At 40.4% G+C, this 14,940-nt stretch overlaps 1 protein-coding gene across 1 annotated transcript in view; it reads right to left on the bottom strand.

Annotated features, from left to right (window-relative positions):
- Window positions 1-8,775: 8,775 nt before the first annotated feature.
- tex264b (testis expressed 264, ER-phagy receptor b) overlaps window positions 8,776-14,940 on the bottom strand; it is a gene marked incomplete at its 5' end in the record, with an annotated part of 33,194 nt that continues 27,029 nt past the window's right edge. The window contains one exon of the mRNA XM_083892586.1: window positions 8,776-9,119. Coding sequence (XP_083748712.1) covers window positions 8,842-9,119 — 278 coding nt within the window. The 3' untranslated portion in view covers window positions 8,776-8,841. The remainder of the gene's footprint in view (window positions 9,120-14,940) is intronic.

Raw genomic sequence — 14,940 nt, 5'->3', positions numbered from 1 at the left:
AGCCAGGTGAGTCCAGATGTTGCTCACGTGGCGCATGTTTGCCAAGGATCTGTCCGTGGTCCTGAAAGTGCTGCTCGCGCTGGCCAAGTCTGACCAACTCCTCTGTCTCTCAGCCTGTGTCTGTGTGCGCGCTCTCTAACTTGTGCCTGCAGCAGCAGCAGCAGCAGCAGCAGCAGCAGCAGCAGCAGCAGCAGCAGCAGCAGCAGCAGCAGCAGCAGCAGCAGCAGCAGCAGCAGCAGACTGCGCGCACTGAGCCCACACACGCAGAATGCCCGAGTGTCCACGAGCCTCAGCAGCGCAGTGACGCTCCGGTGACTCTGTCAGCCACTGAATTTAAATCAAAGTATATCTACACAGCATGCGTTGACCCCTCTGTGTCAGGAATGTACTTTTACAAACAAGAGGTGAAGAGAAATCCTGCCTCTCTCCTCCTCCTCCTCCTCCTCCTCCTCTACTGCTGCTGCTGCTGCTGATCCACAGCTCTGAGTGCAAATAAGAACCAACGCTGGATGTATTTCGCTTTCCTTCCACAAACCCGACCACGCATCATGTGGCGTTTGTTTGCAGTTGTAGGGATTTTTCACAGCGCGGGAATGCTATGGGCGTCCAGAACTATGAACTTTACCAAAGAAACATATATGCGCTATAGGCGCGAGAGAGAGGCGCAAAAAGGGAAAAGTGCATCGATCAAAATCCCCCAAAAATCATCCAATGTCCCCAACTTTACTAGGTCTCCCCCCTCTGTGTGACTCATCTACTCTGCTGTTCCCCGCAGAGCTGCACTCACATGTGGTGTCAATCTAACTTTTTTTTTTTTTTTTTAAGCGAAAACAAACAAAAAAATCCTTAGTCTGCAAATAGACTTTTCAAGGTTCTGTCTAACTCTCTGCGGCTAAATTTAGAAAAAAAGAAAGAAAGAAGATAAAAGAGAAATGAGCTGCAAATATTACTTTCTCTCTCTCTCTCTCCCTCCATGAAGGATGACCAGCTCCTCACTCACCTCCATCTCATTAAAGCTGAATAACACTCCAGTGGAGAGGCTCAGCACTTCACCAACTCAAGGGGGACACTGCACACTTTAGTTTTACACACACACAGAAGTGGACCGTACCTCGCTCAAGGTTGAATCCAATGCAAAAAAAACAACAAACGTGTTTATTATGCACAAAACACCAAACAGTGACATTATCATGGTTTTAGTGTTGCGTCTAATCAATGAATATCTTTCAACATTTGATTGATCTAAACCAGGGGTCACCAACTATATTTGTCAGAGGGACGAAATAATTTTTCACTTATTGTTGTTTTGATATTTATCTGAAGTCACGGGGCCGGACTGAAAGCTTTTGGGGCGGCCAGGTTGGGCCCGCGCTCCGTCAGTTGATGATCCATGATCTGACCCATAAAGGATATGATTTTGCCGTTTTTAACTTGTATACTAAATAAGTTAAAAAAAAATTGTGTAGCCAGTCACCGAGTGGTATCACATGCAGTAAAATGAGGCTTGTTGTGTTGCATTGTTACAAATAACCATAAACACCAATGGTTAAAGCCATGATTAACACTGTCATTACACCGAGTTACAAAAATGACATCCATTTATGCTAATTTGATTTGGAAAAATCCTATCTTCTGACTAAATTGATGCCACTATTGTGACATTACCAGTTGATTTTCGTTAAAGGTGCATTATGTAACAAATCTAAAGCAACTGGCCATAAAATCCTCCTAATATGTCACAGAGACTCAGGAATAATGTTCATATAACAAACTGAACTCACCAACAACAACAGTACAGACAAAACATTTGCATTAAAAATAAATATTTTGCAGACTGCAAATCATGTTTATGTTTTGAAATCATGTTTTGGCATGTGGCGCCACCTACCGCCGTCTACCAATCATTGCAGTCAGTAGAGTCTCAGCTGCCGAGCAACCACGGGTTGCCAGTTACGTCAGAAAAAGAAACCTCAAAGACCTCTGTATTTTGAATTTGAATGTAGTAACTGTTTTTGGCCACATTCTTACAGATGGCACGTTTAATATTTCTCATCCAGGAGAAAAAAAAATTGTTTTCTAACAGTTATGAACAATGGTGTATTCAGCGCAGATGTAGTAGAATACGTAGCATTTTTGCAAGATCTTCTCGTCGATGCCATTTCATTTACTAGTAATATATTTAAAAAAAAAAAAACAATAAGTCATAAGTTGGCACATGCAACATCTTTACTGCAAGAAATGTAAAAGAAATTTGCATCAGATGACGTGAAAATACCCGCACATGTAAACAAATATGTAGCTTTGGTCAGAAAGTTGACCTGATTGAGAAAAAACAATGTGATTTTTGGATTCAGCACTTCAAAATAATACCTAAATCAGATAAAAAAAATTAAACAATAAATTTGGTGTTGACCAGTGTTATCTTATTGGGAATAAATCTGCCTCCTGTGAAAAGTCCATAGCTGACTTTTGCCTGAATTTCAACCTTTTTTTACTTTTTTTTTTTTTTACAACAGCTCAATATTTCCTCAGGTGGTATAGAAAGTTTCCAGAGAACCATGTATGTTCTTCGTGTATCGTGTCAAACAATCACCGATAAAGCCAACAGTTATTCGCCTAAACTGCCGAGAGACGTTGACCTCACCGCGTTAACGATTCAACAGTTGTGTGGTCAACAGTGCGGGGAAACTTCCAAAATCTCCCCGATAATTAAAGGGTAACCTCGACAACACACAGCCAAGCGTTCTGCACAGGCACCGTTCCATGCGACACAGGCTGCACTTTTTTCCTCCTCAGCTACATCCCTGTTGCATAATTAGAGGACGAGGAGGAGGAGGAAGAGGAGGAAGAGGAGGAGGAGGAGGAGTGCTGTAGAGGAGTTTTGTTTTGGGAAAAGACAAACAAATCCAGTATGAACTCCATTTCTGTTACCTTCACATACTTTTAAGCACCCTCCTCCTCACCCACCCACACACACACACACACACACACACACACACACACACACACACACACACACACACACACACACACACACACACACACACACACACACACACACACACACACACACACACACACACACACACACACACACACACATTCTTGTACTTGCTGCATACTGAGGACCGGGTTGCTGACAAAGTGAGGACCAGCATTTCCACTTCATAAATCAACACAATTACAAATATCAACTTCATGAATGACATCTACAAAGAACTACTGGTTGCAGTACCATAAAATGTCTGCAGGTGGAGCCCCAGAGCAAAAAGGGCTGGAAAACCTTTTTTCCAATTTTTCCAATTTTTTTTTTTTTTGGTCCAAAATTTGACAAAAACGTCATACTATACTATGTCGTCCAAAATTTGAAAAATAAGATTTTACCCAAAATTTTTGGTCCAAAATTTGACAAAAACGTCATATTATACTATGTCGTCCAAAATTAGATTTTTTTTTTTTTTTTTGATAAATTGAGTATATCATGTTATAGCAACCTAAGGAAGTGATTTCAATGAAAACAAAGTGAGGACCGGCCAAAATGTCCTCACTCCGTAAAAATGACCTCACTTTGTTGGTTAAAAACCCTCACTGGTCCTCAGTATGCCGCAAGTACAAGAACACACACACACACACACACACACACACACACACACACACACACACACACACACACACACACACACACACACACACACACACACACACACACACACACACACACACACACACACACACACACACACACACACACACACACACGCGCAGCACCACCTCACCATGTTTCCAGACTGACAACAGTTAAGGGCTGGTGGATAAAGAACTTTCCCCTTTTATACAGTGGCAATTAAAATGACGTGTGGCTCCTGCTTGTTGCATAATTCCGCTGCTAACACAAAGGGAGCAATTTTCTCCTGCAACGGAATTGCAGTTTACATTTCAATAGTTTGAGAGCGTGTGGGTGGAATGCAGAGTTTAGACGGGAGCGTGCCAATTAATGTCGAGTGAAATTACAGAGGACGGGGAAACAGAGTGTTGGTCGTCAGTGGTCAGCAGCGAGTGGTGTTTTTTTTGTTCCGATCGTTTAACTGTGAATGAAGACAGAGAGAGAGGAAGTGGACGAATATCCTCTGATAGCGTTAAGATCGGTTCAACTATAATAACACAGATAATATGAATAATTCATAAATCGACAATGTTTACATATATTTAAAAAAAGGTTTCATCTTAGTGTGAATATTTATTTATTTTTTAACAAAGAATATTTCTGCATTTAACCCTGAGCAGCTTTTTATTTATTTTTTTCCCCTTTGAGCAGCATTAACTTTGAAGTTCTTTGTACATAATAAATGTTTCTTTGTGTCAATGTGAGTAAGCAGGAGTGACTGTGAAATAGCCAGAAATAAACAATAATCAATTATATGGAGCGACATCATTTTTCCAAACCAAAACTTTTACATTCTAACCCTTAGAACACAGAGTATTTTGGTAGTAGTAGTTTTTTCCATTACTATGTTATAACATACACTATATCAAGAAGCTATAAGAATGTGCAACACAAACATATTTTGCAGACTGCAAATCATGTTTATATTTTGAAATCATGTTTTTGCAAGTGGTGCCGCATACTACCATCTACCAATCATTGCAGTCAGTAGAGTCTCAGCTGCCGAGCAACCACGGGTTGCCAGTTACGTCAGAAAACGAAACTTAACAGACCATGGTATTTTGAATTTGAATGTTTGGTCACATTCTTACATATGGCACCTTTAAATTTCACATGTTCAAAGTTCACTTAGCTCATGTTTGTGAACAAAAAAGGCCTATTTTGTGACTTCTGCACAATTATTGCTACTTTATATCAATAAATTCCATGTAAAATGAATCATAACTTGACTTTTTTAAAGCCTGAATATGTGACCTATAAACACACACCCCCAGGATGTCCATATAAGGAGTTGTGTATTATTCCCATGGCAAATTACCAAGGGTGCACTAAAGGTTAATGCTGCTTACCAATTCTTGCTATTGGTAAAAGCGAATTAAAACACATTCCTCCTATATTACATTATTAAAACACAACTTTTACGGAAAAGTTAAACTAAACCGTTGCCTTGCAGCGAAAAGACCCAGGTCTGAGACCCAGTCTGACCCAGTCTGACCCCTGTTGTTGGCCCTCGCCTCTCTGTGTAGAGTCTGCATGTTCTCCCTGTGTGTGCGTGGGTTTATTTCCGAGTATTCCAGTTCCCTCCCACAGTCCACAAACAAAACATCCACTCTCACATTCACACTTATGGTCAATTTAGTGCATTGGTTCTCAAAGTGCGGCCCGGTAAGACAAAATGTAGGAAAATGGCCAACATACTGGATAATTACCCAGTAAATTATACAGCGTTATTATATTAATGCTTAAATTACATTATATCAAGGCTTATATTACTCAACGCTAAACTGTAGAAGTCCAATGTTGGGTTCCTAAATTGGCCCTCAGGTATCAAAACTTTGAGAACCCCTGATTTAGTGTGTCCCAATTTACCCTAATCCACATATTGCATGTTTTTGGGCTGTGGGAGGAAGTTGGGAAACCCGGAGTAAAAGACCATAAAGACTTAACTGTGATAGATTTTGACTTCTACATTATTCCGTGTGAGATATTATTTGCTCAACTTTCTGATAAACTTTTAATGGTCTCTATCTGCAGAGATATTTATTTGCTGTTGTTGTTGTTGTTGACCATTCAGCTCTAAAAGTAATTCAGCCGTGAATACACTCAAGTAATATTCCCACAAAGTCAGTGTCGATGCACACACACACACAGGTTTACACAGCTATTCCTCTTAATCCCTTAATCATAACAAGTTCATGTCGAAACTATAACCTTAACCTTTATACAATTAAAAATCTTAGCCCTAAACTTAACCAGTTACTCACAAACGGAGATGCACCTCATTAGGACCAGGTTTCGGGGTCTCCACGAGGACTTGTGGTGCTGACAAGGTCAGTGTTCATGCCAGAGAAGTTCCTAAAGAGGTCACAAATACAAGTAAACAAAACAATACAGCACTTGCGCAGCTATGGCAGCACAGGGAAAGTAATAAATAATACATAAATCACAAAGTTACCACCTCACCAGTGTAAAAACCGACTGCTCCCACATAGGTTTCAGATGTGTAAACACAGAAAGCATCTCGGTGCTTCTCGGTAACTCCTCGAGTCCATCCATCCTGTTTAAAGTTTCCCCCCCATGGGAACTGAGCCCCATCGTTTAGGAAATCAGCATTTAGATTACAAGTGCAAACACCGACATAGATCATTTTGTTTGTGGAGCGTCCTTAAGGACAACGCTCAGCAACCTGCCAATTACTGTACGTCTGAAGCGACCTGAAGTGAACTAATAAATGAGTGACCTGCTCCGTTTGTTTGTTTGTTTGTTTGTTTGTTTTATTCCCATGTTCTTGGAGATAAGAACACATACAGTTTAATACGCACATTTCACACAAAAAAAATACTCAAATGAACAAGAAGGCAATTAACATCGTGTTGACAAAGAAATGTGGACGGCTGCATAGAAGTGAGGTCGGATCCAGGTAAATACTAGTTTTTTTTTATATATACATATATGTATATATTATATATGTATGTATACATATACATATATGTATACATCCTCATGATGATGATGATGCTATATATGTATATATACATACTTATATACATACATGTATACGTATATACACACATACATATATATACGTATATACACGCATACATATATATGTATATAAACATATATACACACATATATACGTATGCATACACATACACACATGCATATACACACATACATACATGCGTACATACATATATGTACTATATATACATACATATATACACACACATATACATACATATATACACACACATATATATGTATAACAACCAATAAACCGACCAATGCCCGTGTTTTGTTCCAGATTTCACTTCGATATAGACATAACTTTATAAACCAGTGATTTGAAACTGCTCCGTGGTCAGATCTGCACCTAAAAGCTTCAGTCAGGGGAAAAATACACTGTGAGTTAATTCATTTATATGAAAAACAGTACTCAGTTTTAAAAAACATTTTAGTAATCCTAACCCAAACATAGAATAAGCAATAATCAGATTAATATGAAGAGTATTTAGATTTTAGCTGCACTGTGAATACTTAAGTAACATAACTTATAATGTGAAAATGACTAGAAAAACGTCTGAACTCATGTAAACATCATCTAAATGTCAGATTATTGGTGTTATTGTAAACATAGTAAACACAGTCAATATCTATAGTATCTATTTATGCTCTCTGGTTATGAATTAACGACGGCTGTTTGTCGGTTTTCACTTAAGATTCCACTCTTTGAGCCACACTCAAACAAACCACTATCATTAAAGAAATCCGCTGTATTTTAGTCATGAATACGTGACAGTGGAGTGTCAGAGGTAAAATCCAACCAACCGTCCCTGCCACATGTGACTCATCTCTCACTCAATTTAACCGATGCACGCCGCCTCCTTAAGTGAGCGCGGTGAGCGAGCAGCTGACGGTGCTGCCGTCTCCTTTGTTTGGAAGATAAAAGCCACGGATACGACTTAACGGACTGAATATTTCAGGGTGTGGGGTCATCAGGTGGTCTTTGATGCGGAGGCAGCCATGTTCATTTCAAAGGGGGGGGGGGGGAGAAAAAGAACAAAACAAGCACAACAAACAGGATTTTTCGCCAGCGCGAAAAAGAAGCAGCAGCTGACAGCAGAACGTGTGACAGAGTAAAACAAGAGAAAATGGAAAACGAAGGCTGAACGTGGTGGATTCCAGAGGTCACATGGAGGTCGACTGTAAACACTGGAGTCCGGGATATTTTCAGTCACAGTGACTGTGAAAACACAAACTACAGCAGTCAAGACAACAAGGTGCAAAATAAGTAACACAAGTACAAAAAAATAAAAGTATTAAAAACAAAACAGAGCATTTAATGAGGTCTGTGTGCTTACGAACACTCGATCAGCTCGAGTCAGTCACTCGCACACGGCATTTCCTGTATTTCTATTTGTGTCACAATCATCCAACAAACAACTGCGGCTAATGTCTTCATTTCTGACGTTCATCTCGACACTAAAAGATAAAATATAAATAGTGGTAGATCTTCAAGTAAAATGCTTTGGCTAAGAAATACTATCTTCAGTCAATATGCCTCGCACTTATCATACATAACAGCCTCATTTCTATAAGAACAATTCAAGGTATTCAGGCTACCTGCATATGTATTGTGAAACGTTGCATTGATTTCAATACTCTCACCTTGAAATTGTGGGAATTCAAGGCTTTTTAAGACAGTCCAGGTGGTATTCCATATTTCTTATGATGAACAAACCACATGAAAAGACCAGAAATAAACTAATAATGAATTCACGGTGCCCGTCAGCGTTCGCCAAAGTCTGATATTCATGGACTCTCTCCATCGTTTTCCTAAAACTATTAAAAACTCATCACTGCGAATCACTGCAGCACTGGCAAACATCTTTGCTTCATTACAGTGAATGAAGTCTCTGTAGTTTATTTTTGAGTGGATACAGGAAAAAAAAAACACTGCTGCGACTGTTCCACACGAACGCTCTGTTTTACTCCAGTCTGAAATAAGTGGACTTATTTTTAATATATCTTTTTTTTTTAAGACTAAGATCTCTTCTTTAGGGAAATAATTGGGTTTCTGGAAAGCAGAACATGTTGTTGGTTTTGGTCTTTTCATTTGATTTGAACCCTTTATTCTCTCACGCCTAACACGTACTGTACGCCTCAGTGAACTTTCACTCCTCCCCTCCAACGACACCCAACCACCCCTGAGCGGGAACCTCTGAGCTCTTCTGGACGCCGTCTCCATCAAAGCTCTCTACTTCTTCTTCTTCTTCTTCTTCTTCGTCTGTGCGTCTGCCAGGCTGCTCCAAGTCCAGCTCCTTAAACGAGAATCCCCCAGAGCTTCTGCTTCTGTGATTGGAGTGGACCGAGGACGCCGCTGGGGACGCGTCTCTGCTGTCTGACAGGAAAACACCACTCCCTGAGCTGTATTCACTGTTCGAGTCTGCACCTAGAGCGAAGTGATGAGAAAAAAAAAAAAAAAAAAAAAACAAAGCCAGGGAATGGACAGATGGTGAGACGGCTTCTATAAACAAACACCACATGAGAAGAGCCCGACTGTCCAAAAATACAAGAGTGGGGTTTAACCAAAATCTGCATGATGGTCTGTCAGCTGTGGAATGATTTCAGTCCAGAACTAACTATTATCTCCTAAAATGGACGGAAATATTCCTCATTTCCATATTTCACAGGTGACCACATTGTACAAGTTTGACCAATTTCAGTCACGTGTGTTTCCTTTCGAAATGCTAAAGATCACACAATTTGACATAACATGCATGCAATCGGTGACCACGCGGTCGGTGTATTGGTTGGCGCTCTTGCTTTTGCAGCAAGAAGTTCTGGGTTTATGACCCAGTCACAACAAGGGCCTTAATGTATGGCGTTTGCGCGTGGGTTTTCTCCCGGGTCCTACGACTTCCACCCACATCCAAAAAACATCGGTCAACTAAACACTCTAAATCTAAATCTAAAGCTGGGATTGGCTCAAGTGACCCACGACCCTCATGTGAAGTATAAAGTGGTAGAAGATGGATGGATGGATGTCAATCAATGTCAAATGTTGATGCCGAAGAAGATAATCTCATCAGCATCAGTGAGTCTAGGAGCATGCGGCCTGCTATTTGACTTAGACTAAAAGAGCTTGTGTTTGGCTGATTCGAGGTGAACAAGGAAATTATGTCCAGAGAAGGAGAGAAGGAGCTCATATCCCAAATGGAAGGAGCTCATTTCCCAAAGAGAAGGAGCTCATACCCCAAAGAGAAGGCGTTCATACCCCAAAGAGAAGGAGCTCATTCCCCAAAGAGAAGGCACTCATTTACCAAAGAGAAGAAGCTCATTTACCAAAGAGAAGAAGCTCATTTACCAAATGGAAGGAGCTCATTTCCCAAAGAGAAGGAGCTCATACCACAAAGAGAAGGAGCTCATACCCCAAAGAGAAGGAGCTCATACCTCAAAGAGAAGGAGCTCATTCCCCAAAGAGATGGAGCTCATACCCCAAAGAGAAGGAGCTCATACCCCAAAGAGAAGGAGCTCATACCTCAAAGAGAAGGAGCTCATTCCCCAAAGAGATGGAGCTCATACCACAAAGAGAAGGAGCTCATACCCCAAAGAGAAGGAGCTCATTCCCCAAAGAGAAGGAGCTCATTCCCCAAAGAGAAGGAGCTCATACCCACAAGAGAAGGAGCTCATACCCCAAAGAGATGGAGCTCATACCACAAAGAGAAGGAGCTCATTCCCCAAAGAGATGGAGCTCATACCACAAAGAGAAGGAGCTCATTCCCCAAAGAGAAGGAGCTCAAACCCCAAAGAAGACTGGGATTGGGACCTAAACTGACCATAGGTGTGAGTGTGAGAGTGAATGGTTGTTTGTCTCTATGTGCGTCCCTGTGATGGACTGGCGACCTCGTCTGGGTGTGACCCCGTCAGTAACCCTAACCCTAACCCGAGTCTAGACTACTTTCTTACTTGAATCAAATATTTTTATCTGATACATTCAAATTTAAAAACTCCCTACTCCAAACGTATACACAGATATAACAAAGACAGTGTTATGCCTTGTGACAAAACTCAAACTAAATTTAGAAATGTGAAAATAAATTTGATTTTTTTGCATTTTAGAGTAGATGTATCTTGCGTGTAACACATTCTTGTGGTTTTTTAATGCAGCAGCAGCAGCACCTTGTGCAGAGACTCAAAGTCAGAACTTGAAATATGCACTCAAACGATGTTAATTAGAAACTCCTGGAGGCTACATGTCTTCTCCACTTTAATTAGATGGGATCATCTACGCAGCATAATCTCCCGTGTCCTCTGCGTGTGTTTGTCAAGTTTTGCGCTTTGCAGGTTAATAAAAATCAGTGTCATAGTCGTGCGCTCGTCTCTTGACCTTTTTTTGTTTTCGTGGGCCGGCAGGGTCTGTACACAAACGCTTCGTCTCAAATCAATATGTGCTTTCTTTCACCGAGCCCGAGTCCGTCATTAACTCTGATACACAAGGGTGGCGAGACGTAACCTTTCGCGTGAAACACGGTGGACAGGAGGCTAATGGCTACGGGAAAAAAAACGCCAAGTCTTCTAACTGCTCTGCAGCGTGTGAGGGAGAAGCTTTAAGCAACAGACTGTATCATAATGTCACACGTTTTCATGTTCAATTTCACCAATTATCGTCGTTTTTTTCCCTCGGGGACTGAGGTGAAGACTGGACTAGCATCGTGCGACCAGTTGCTGACTTGTTATAACAAGCTGTTAAAACACCAACAGTAATGTGAACGTTCTTCTTCTTCAACCCTTAGTGCTCACACGGCACGGATATGTGCCACAGGTGCACCAATGGTAATTTGCCATGGGAATAATACACCACTCCTTATATGGACATCCTGAGGGTGTAGGTCACATATTGAAAAAAGCAGGGTTTTTCATCTACTTAAGTGTTGTTGAATCAAAAGTTATGATTCAATTGATATCACATTTTTAGTAGTGATATAAAATAGTGATACTTGTAAATAAAAGTCACAAAATAGACTTGTTCATAAAAACAAGCCAAGTTAACTTTGAACCGTGACGTATTTCCAAATTTCATAAATTTCATCAATTCAATTGGTGAAAATGTAATAGTATTGGGAAAAAAACCAGCAGTTTAACTCTTAGCGTTCTAAGGGTTTAACCCTTAATTTAAACCTTAGTGTTGTAAGGGTATTTTGATAGTTTAACCCTTAGTGTTCTAAGGGTTTAACCCTTAATTTAACCCTTAGTGTTCTTAGGGTATTTTGATAGTTTTAACCCTTAGTGTTCTAAGGGTTAAACTGAAATATATGATCGAAATACTTCCAACACTTCAGAATATTGACAACTAGAGAAAAAACTGCTCTGTGTGTTTAAGTTTGTCTTATTCAAATATAAAAGACATGAATGCCGACAGAATATGAGACTAAAGTTTCACCCTGGAGATCGAACAAGAGGTGAATCCATGAGAATCCAAAATAACGTGAATTGCTGAACTGATCGGACGATGAATCATGAATTTACACCATTTACATAAATGGACTTTTACCAAATGATTAAAAAAAAAAGTGTAGAAATTCGTTCTAAGCACAATAGAATGAACTGAAGAAAATCTTTGATTGTAGCCACAAGCTCTTCTTGATGAATTTACACTCACCTCATATGCATGTGATTGATGGAGGGAGGAGAAAATTAAATAAAACATAAATAAAAAAAAAGAAAGAAAATGTGCACAGTGAGCTCTCAGACAGACAAAGAGTGTGTGGTCTCGTGTGTCGGCTGCTTGGACGCCTACAGCGAGCCACAAAATTTAATCAGTCAATAAGGGAAGAAAAATCCCATTTGTGGAGGTGGAAGATACATTAGACGTGGGATCTTAATTTCTTGGTGAAAATTGTATCTGCAGTGGGATTGCAATGGTTTAGCGCTGCCTTCGGGCGTCGTAAAACGAGAGTGATGGTCAATCCATTACTGGGATTTAAATGTGTCAAGACTGGATGAGATTAAGACAACTTAGTTTACAGATAGATAGTAAATAATAATAATAATAATTGTTATGATCAAGCTAGGATAATTGTGGATTTAAGTTGGATTTGTGTAAGATTGAAAAGCACTTAATGTGTAATATTTTTATTTAACTTTCTCTAATAAGCCTCCATTAAAATGTTTAGGAATGTTTTTAAACGGCTTAAGTCCCTGTTTAACCGTCAATCTGAATCAATTCTTACAGTTTCAAAAACTCCTATTTTGATAATAACTGCCATTTATTTTATGCAGCCTTTTTCCTGCTTGGTCAGAAGCGAGAACATTTTTGGTTTTCCCACACAATGAAGGTCATTTCGTGTCGGAAAGTCATCTTTGACTTTCAAAAACTACCTTCATATACAAAGTAGATAGTAAACCCTTTGTCCAGACTGTGTAGCATGGTAGCAGCACGAGCTGAAGTTATGTAAATTATAGTATATATGCATAGGCTTGAAAACAATAAGGTAGCTGATGTGCACGGCAGAAATCCAAAGCAGGCACAACGAGAAATTTGTTTGTCTGCTTGTGTTTGAGGGATGAAACTTGCCGATAGTGAAAAACAACATGGGTCAAGTTTAAAGAAACCTTGTTATTGTCTCCTTCACAGCAGTGAGTGCACTTTTTTTTTCTTAAATATGGCAAACCGCATTAATTAGTCTCATATTCAGTTACGAAACAATGTGAAGACACTTTTCCAGCAGCTCTTGTATTTCAAAGCATATGAATGAATAAATGCAGTTGGTGTGGGGAAACTACATTTACACCTCATGTGATAACATCCATCTTGTGACGCAGTGATGTATACGTACATAAAAAAGAGAGGGATATATGATGGGGATCATATTAAGCAGTCATGCTACATATAAACCCAGCTCGATTTATCATATCCCTTTAATTAAATAACCCTGAAAACACGTAAAACACATTCTCACATTATAAAGCCCCCTTGTTTAAAATGGTGAACCACTATGTGGGGGGTGGTAGAGGACAGCGTGTAGGACGGTGAAGGTTATTCCAGTCACTGAGATAGCAGGATCAGGGAGTAGTGGATGGGTGGACTGGGAGGTCAACGGAACAAAGAAGCTTCCAAGTGTCCTGAATGCTCCACTGACCTTGGCGAGGTTTTCCCCAGTGTGACAGGAGCAAGTCCCACCTGTCACATCATGGAGCACAAGTCACCCACCCAAGCCCATAAGCCATTTTTTTTTCCACTCTACACTGCGTTCATGTCACACACACACAAAAAATCTCTACTTTACTCTCATGTTCACTCACTGCTTATTTAAACGGGAACCTCTCAAAGGTGTGGTTTGAGATTGTGAGAGTCAATCGTGTCACAGTAAGTGCCAACAGTTAATTGTTCCAGATCACACACTACATATTTATATTCGTCCAGTTAATACTATGGCTCATGACACCCCCAAATGACGCCTTCATGTTGTTTCTTTTGCCTGATTTGCCCCTTTGAGAAGAAATATTTGGCAATTTTTGAGATAAAGGTGTTATTTAATGTATTGCTGATACATTTTCTTTCTTAAAGCTGCCCTAGAGTGGACCTATCGCACATATATGTGATTTATGGACGTCTGTTTACATACATGAACTTGTTTTTATGGTCAAAAACCTCCTAGTTGCTACAAACGAGCCGATCGGGAATATCTCAACAGCCGCGCTGGTTCAGATTGAAATCTCACTCCCAGAAGACAGAACTGTGCTGTGATTGGCCAGCCAACGAGAGCGTTCCCAACTGTCTTGTGATTGGCCGAGTACCTGGAAGTGACGTAATTAGCGCGTCAGCTCTCAGAAGCGCAACTCCCCCCTCTGGAACGGTGGATGCACTGCTACTCATTATCAAAACATTGTTTTAACAGGGTTTAAAAATAGCTTCCTCACGACTCCCCGTCGCAGTCCCTTTTACAACCTTTTCCCCCGGAGTCAGACCCAGAGTCAGAAGACACTGTCGCAAGTGAAACACCTCCACAACGGACGTTATTCTTCTTCTGCGGTTCAATGTACGCAACCGGATGTGCCCGGACTAGTGCCCGGAGCAGGAGGATCCGCTGTTCAGGAGAAGTGATCCTTACGTTATGATTCCAGGCTTTTTCAGAGCCTGAGAATACACTAAAACCCAGCATTCTCAGCAGTGGCTGAATTATTTGTTTCCAAACTTTGGGGCTTCATAAACGAGGTAATGGTGCAGATGCACACCAACAAGTATTATACATATATATGCTACCGCATTA

The sequence above is a fragment of the Microchirus variegatus genome, assembly GCF_963457635.1.
Source record: "Microchirus variegatus genome assembly, chromosome: 7".
Classification (NCBI taxonomy): domain Eukaryota; kingdom Metazoa; phylum Chordata; class Actinopteri; order Pleuronectiformes; family Soleidae; genus Microchirus; species Microchirus variegatus.
The sequence above is the reverse complement of the archived record's forward strand: the minus strand, read 5'-3'. Positions and strand labels throughout refer to the sequence as shown.